Genomic DNA, 6,301 nt, shown 5'->3' on the forward strand with positions numbered 1-6,301 from the left:
GGATAATCATTTTTTCCATTACGTGATCATTATTACTAGTATTAAGCAGTACAAAAAGTAGTAATTTGGTTATGAAAGTACACTATGCTAGGAATGGATATTAATACCTTGCACATTCCACGTTGAGACCCATCCAATTGCCACTCCACATCATTGTACCACACTGTGTCAACAGGCTTACAAACATTTGACTGGTCACATCCCGAGAAGACAGAAAGTAACTGGATCGTTCCTCGATCGTACAAGTTCCTCAGGAGGTATTTAAAATTGGACTATAATATCATCCCCACTACTTTTAGAAAGCATGTCAGCATAATTGGTTTTGTACCATTCCAAACCAACATTGAATCATACCAATCGGTATAAAAAGGCACAATTGCATATTTTGCATTCACTCTACAGTTTTTTTTTTTTTTTTTTTTTTTTTTTTTTTTTTACAGAAGCACTCTAAATATACAAAGTTGCACCAGAAAATATAAGAGAAAAAAAAATGAATAAAATACATAACGATGATCATTTCCAATATTCTGATTGTTATTGTTTATCAAATACAAAAAAAAAGAGGGAGAAATGAAACCGAAATGCCGGTAGAAAGTTGTGAATCGTCTCACTGTATTATGTACGTCAGACTTTTCCAGGTGAGGACAGGATAGTGTAGGACTACTTCAACTGAATCTCTGTTTTTACTTTAGGGTTTACTGTAGGGTTTACTGTAGGGTTTACTGTAGGGTTTACTGTAGGGTTTACTGTTCAATGGAATTGGGGAACGCTGTGAAAATGTGTCTGAAAGGAAAGAAAACAAAACCAACAATCAACAAAATAGGATGGAACATGAACGAAATATGCTAAATCAACATACATTTCTTCCTCTTCAAATCGATATACTTATTAATCGAAATACATGGCTAATGTCTGTTAGGTAAAACCAAAGCAGGCAACAAGATGGACCTCCATGTTCACCGGTTAAGGATTTTTTTTTGTACATTTTTCTTTGACATTTAATTCTCCTCATTAAGTGAAGTAAATTCCTTTTAAACATGCAGTAAAAAGTACATATTTATGTATACAGTTTATAAGCATAGGAGCGCTTCTTCGAACGACAAGTAGTACTTACAGACTACAGATTGGTGGACTGCCAAATAGCAGTTGTTTTGAACCAAAGGGTTAGCTAACATATACAAAGGTTTCCATTGCATCTGATATTCATTTTTCTCAGTTATGGCGGCAAGACCTTGTGCCTACTTACAGTACCGGCAGAAAAACACAACTTGCGATGGGTAAGGAGGCACAATATCTTCATATTATGTGTGTGTGTGTGTGTGTGTGTGTGCATATGGTTGTGTCAGTCCAAACTACAACAGATATTCTCCTTCATGTTGTGCCCTTGTTCAATTCAACCCATACTCTCACTATACATTTACAAGTGTGTATTTAAAGCAACATAACTACCGAAAGCTATTTCTATGTGGTATTGTAGTTACTCTCTGATAAATGATGAATCCATATGCCAGTTTGTACTCCCTACGTTTTGGTTTCTCATTCATACTAACTTGTAAGGTACAATGTTAAACCATTGTATTTTCACACCCCTTTTTTCTGACTGTACATCAGCAGGAATTTCTGATTGTACTTCATTGAGCAGATTCTTACATTCTTGCTCAAAAAGATGTCTGTCTGTGTCAATATGAAATATCTACTTCCGCCATTAGTGACATCTCCATTTATGGGAAGGTGGACATGGACTTAGAGTGTATGTCTATGCTTACTATTATGCGATAGATAGATAGTGTGTTCGTGTCAGGGGTTATGTACCTTATGTACTGTTCAATCTAGCACACACGCTAACACAAAATAAATGTCACGGCAAAACCTCACCACATCACTGTTCTGGTTCAGCTCAACCTACCCTGTCATGTTCACTCTGACATACCCAGCTCTTCTCCTCAACTAACTGACCTAAAGTGTAACCATGACATGTTAGCTGTGTGTGTTGATTTGTGTCTGCTTGTCTGTGTGGGCAAGAGAATAACCATAATCAGCTTTATAACTTTCATCTGAATAGGAATCAATATTTTCCGGGGGTGATACAGTATGCACAACAGTGTACACATATTACGCAATTCAAGCAAAGAACGACAACCAATTCAGATTGTCTCTAGATAGAAAATTACATCTGGAAGGGCGGTTTAGTCTTCAACTCTCGGGCCATCCAAAGACAGAGAAAGAGAGGCAGAGTAAGGTAGAGGTTAAAGGTTAAAGGTCAAAGGGTCTGAATCGATGTATATGTACAACGTACACTTGTGTTGGTGTCTATGAGAGAGACAAAGTGAGCACACTCGTACATAAGCATTACTTGGACATCAGTTCATCGTACATTGTGTGTTTCATGGACTCCCATGGCTAGGACATTGTGTGTTTCATGGACTCCCATGGCTAGGACATTGTGTGTTTCATGGACTCCCATTGGCTAGGACATTGTGTGTTTCATGGACTCCCATGGCTAGGACATTGTGTGTTTCATGGACTCCAATGGCTAGGACATTGTGTGTTTCATGGACTCCCATGGCTAGGACATTGTGTGTTTCATGGACTCCCATGGCTAGGACATTGTGTGTTTCATGGACTCCCATGGCTAGGACATTGTGTGTTTCATGGACTCCCATGGCTAGGACATTGTGTGTTTCATGGACTCCCATGGCTAGGACATTGTGTGTTTCATGGACTCCTATGGCTAGGACATTGTGTGTTTCATGGACTCCCATGGCTAGGACATTGTGTGTTTCATGGACTCCTATGGCTAGGACATTGTGTGTTTCATGGACTCCTATGGCTAGGACATTGTGTGTTTCATGGACTCCTATGGCTAGGACATTGTGTGTTTCATGGACTCCCATGGCTAGGACATTGTGTGTTTCATGGACTCCTATGGCTAGGACATTGCCAACCGTATTGACTCCTCCATTTGTCAATGATATTCTGCCACGAATGAGGCAATACGCACCATCTTATCCACAGGACAGAAAGTTAAAGCTTAGTCTTTCCCAAATGTTATGATCTATGATGCCATGCTAGTAGCTTCCACAGTCTGTTGTTGTTTGGTTGTGTTTTGGAGGAACGCAACTTAATATCATAAGCTGTGGAAATTACGGGATCAAGAGTGGGTAGCACAGGGGGGTCACGACACGTGACATGTGTTATGTGACACATTATTGAATGTATATGACATTTGCATCAGGGTGGATGTGCCACTAAGTCCCCAAAAGGCATGACATCGGTCCTCTGTCACACGTTTCATGGTCACACTCAAGTTCTAAAAAAAGATGGGGGGGTCCTCTTTTTGTACAGTACAGTCTTTGGGAGGTGGGGTCAGGGAGAGATAATGCATGCATGTTTTATGGAAATGAGTTGGTAATTGTACAGTGGTGATCATCAGGCAGCAGTAATGTTCCCATTGGCCCGACTCGCCGGCCGGCAGCAGTTATCCAATGTCTCGCTTCAAGTCCCACCAATAGCCCCATCCTCCTCTTCCTCTTGCAAGATAAGGTCAGAATCTGAATTGCAAAAAGGGATTATTTTTGTATCCCACGTTGATTTTAGCATTGTTTCACGTTGTTGTTTTTGATGGTTGTGGTTGTCTTGGAGAAGGGTTATCCTTGGACCTTTCCTGCTCAGTTTTAAGGTCGGTCTGGTACAGTAAAAAGTGTCTTCAGTTGTTGTCGTCGTATAGGTTGCCTACTATAGTTGTTGTTGTTTGTTGTTGGAACCATGCGTACCGTGGCGCTAGCTCCACCGCCCCCCTCACAGGTAGACCTCCCGGCGGGTGAGCGTGCCACAGGATGAGGGTTTGTATTCCCCGGTGGGGGCCAGGGGGATCTCCTCGATGGGGTGACCCACCACCACCCCCTCCTCGACCCCCGGCGGGCTGAAGCTGGGCGAGCCGAAAGCTTCGTAGGAGGACGAGGAGGAGGCCATCTTCTTATTGAGCAAGTTGCGGTTGCGGTCGTTGCCCAGCATCACGTGAGAGGAGGGGTCTCCGTTGGCCATGGCGACCAGGGCTTCCTGGCTGCCAGGATGCTGCTGTTGTTGCTGCTCGGGAGGGTTGCTGCCGCTACCGCCACTGGTCATGAAGGTGGAAAGCTTTGGTTGTTGGGTGGTGGTCGTCTTGGGCCGTCGCTCGGGCGACGTGCGCACAGGCATCCAGCAGGAGTCCGAGTGGCCGTACTCGTCGCATTCCCGGGTGCACTTGCCTGTCATGGCTACGTCAGGCAAGGTCCGGGTGTCTGGAGGGAAGAGAAGGAAAATAGAGAAGGTTCGTTAGTGAAACTGTTCTGTTTCCCCAAAGTGGGACTAATATATAATTAATAGAAAAGCTGAGTCTTTCACACTGACAATTCCTGCCACTTTGTTGAGGGTTGTGGTCGCAAGAAATTTGTTAACAGGAAGTTTATTTTTCTTCCCTTAGCTGCATGAGTCTGTACATTTTCTCATAAACGTTGTTATTATCACATCTCAATGTGTTCTATCATTGGAATTGTATCACTGACAGGTGTATTCAGATTGCATTGCTAAAATTGATTTTGCTGTCATGCAGAACACACACCACATGACCAAAACAAACAAAAAAAGACAACAACAACAACAACAACACCGAACATCGACAACACCTCAAACTGAAACAAAAGGGACATGAACCGTAGCTGAAATAATGTCACACTTTGCAAATTGTGTTGTCAAATGACATGCTATCTACTCTGTATGTGTGAGTAGACTGCTGTGCTGCATGTCAGGATGTGGGAGAGACTGTGATATCAAGCTCTAAATAAGCCAAAGTATTTTCTAGAGACACAACGTAGTCACTGTCTGAACCAAGTAATCTACTCGTCAATCACCTAGTCTCCTCTAAAATCCTCTGCTAAGGACCTTAACCAATTACCAGGCAGATAAAGGAAAGTGAAGATTAACTACAGTGTTATTTGTTTTGAAAGAAGCGTTGTATGCATTAAACCCAACACTAAAAACTAGCACTGCAACGAATGTACAAGACGCACCATCAATAGGGTCACTACTACCGCGACTGCTGCTGCAGCTGGTCACCTGTGGTATTGTTTACTTAGTAAACCAGATCAGACGATCCACAGATAAGATGTATACGATAACTGTGTATCTTATGAGTCGAAACAGATGTACAGCTCAGTTAAAAGCTATAAGTTGAAAGCTAGACGTTCAAAGTTGCCATCGGCATCGTGACATGCACTGAGGTTACCAAACTTTAGGAACACCATCCTAATATTGAGTTGCAACCCATTCTGCCCTCAGAACAGCCTCAATCCGTCGGGGGTATGGACTCTACAAGGTGTCGAAAGCGTTCCACGGGGATGCTGGTCCATGTTGACTTCAATGCTTCCCACAGTTGTGTCAAGTTGGCTGGATGTCCTTTGGGTGGTTGACTATTCTTGACACAAACCTGGCACCTACTACCATACCCCGTTCAAAGGCACATGCATCCTATGTCTTGCCCATTCACCCTCTGAATGGCAGACATACATCATCCACGTCTCAATTGTCTCAAGGCTTAAAAGTCCTTCTTAACCTGTCTCCTCCCCTTCATCTACACTGATTGAAGAGGACTTAACAAGTGACATCAATAAGGGATCTTAACCTTCAACCTGGTCAGTCCATGTCATGACATGAGCAAAATGTTTTATACACTCAGCATAGATGCCATGTTGGATGAGGTCTGCCAATGGCTAGAAAGATGTGATGTATGAGATGAACAAGCAAGGAGAGGTAGAGTGCAGAAAGCATGCTGCCCTGGCTTTAGAAAATGTTAACTACGGCTTACTTTTAATGCTCTTTATCTCCTGTAAAAGAAGAATAGAATAGAATCACTGGTTGTGTTTGGCATTGCAGGTATTTTCAAAATAATATACGGAGTGAGAAATTCTCCACTGTATTGTATAACAAGGTATCAATGAAACGAATGAAAGATATGTGTAGAAACATGTCTAGTTTGGACTGGAGAAAAACATGCTCTAAGACATGACTGGATAGAGATTAGGGTTGCAAAGGAAGGGTCATTTACTGGAAACGTTGAAGTTTACCAGTAAACTACCGGAATTGTTGTTTCTTTCAAGGATTGCAGGTACCTTAGTGGTTCGAGAGTTGGGCCAGTTACAGAAAGGTTGTTGGATCGAATCCCTGAGCTGACAAAGTAAAAAAATCTGTCATTCTGCCCTCGAACAAGGCAGTTAATCCACTGTTCCTCAGAAGGCTGTCATTATAAATAAGAATTTGTCATTAA

The 6,301-nt window shown here is 42.3% G+C and overlaps 1 protein-coding gene across 5 annotated transcripts in view; it reads right to left on the reverse strand.

The window, feature by feature from the left end:
* Nucleotides 1-3,175: 3,175 nt before the first annotated feature.
* pcdh7b (protocadherin 7b) overlaps nt 3,176-6,301 on the reverse strand; it is a 254,456-nt gene continuing 251,330 nt past the window's right edge. For 2 of the 5 annotated variants that reach the window (XM_052459308.1, XM_052459307.1), the window contains exons 3-4: nt 5,843-5,861; nt 4,137-4,280 (exon numbers count right to left, since the gene is read on the reverse strand). In XM_052459308.1, the coding sequence (XP_052315268.1) occupies nt 5,845-5,861 (17 nt within the window). In that variant the 3' untranslated portion in view covers nt 4,137-4,280; nt 5,843-5,844. Of the gene's footprint in view, nt 4,281-5,842; nt 5,862-6,301 lie in introns of all 5 variants that reach the window. The other 3 variants (XM_052459306.1, XM_052459305.1, XM_052459309.1) reach the window with 2 other exon arrangements.

Source organism: Oncorhynchus keta, chromosome 13 (genome assembly GCF_023373465.1).
Source record: "Oncorhynchus keta strain PuntledgeMale-10-30-2019 chromosome 13, Oket_V2, whole genome shotgun sequence".
In the NCBI taxonomy this organism is placed as follows: Eukaryota; Metazoa; Chordata; class Actinopteri; order Salmoniformes; family Salmonidae; genus Oncorhynchus; species Oncorhynchus keta.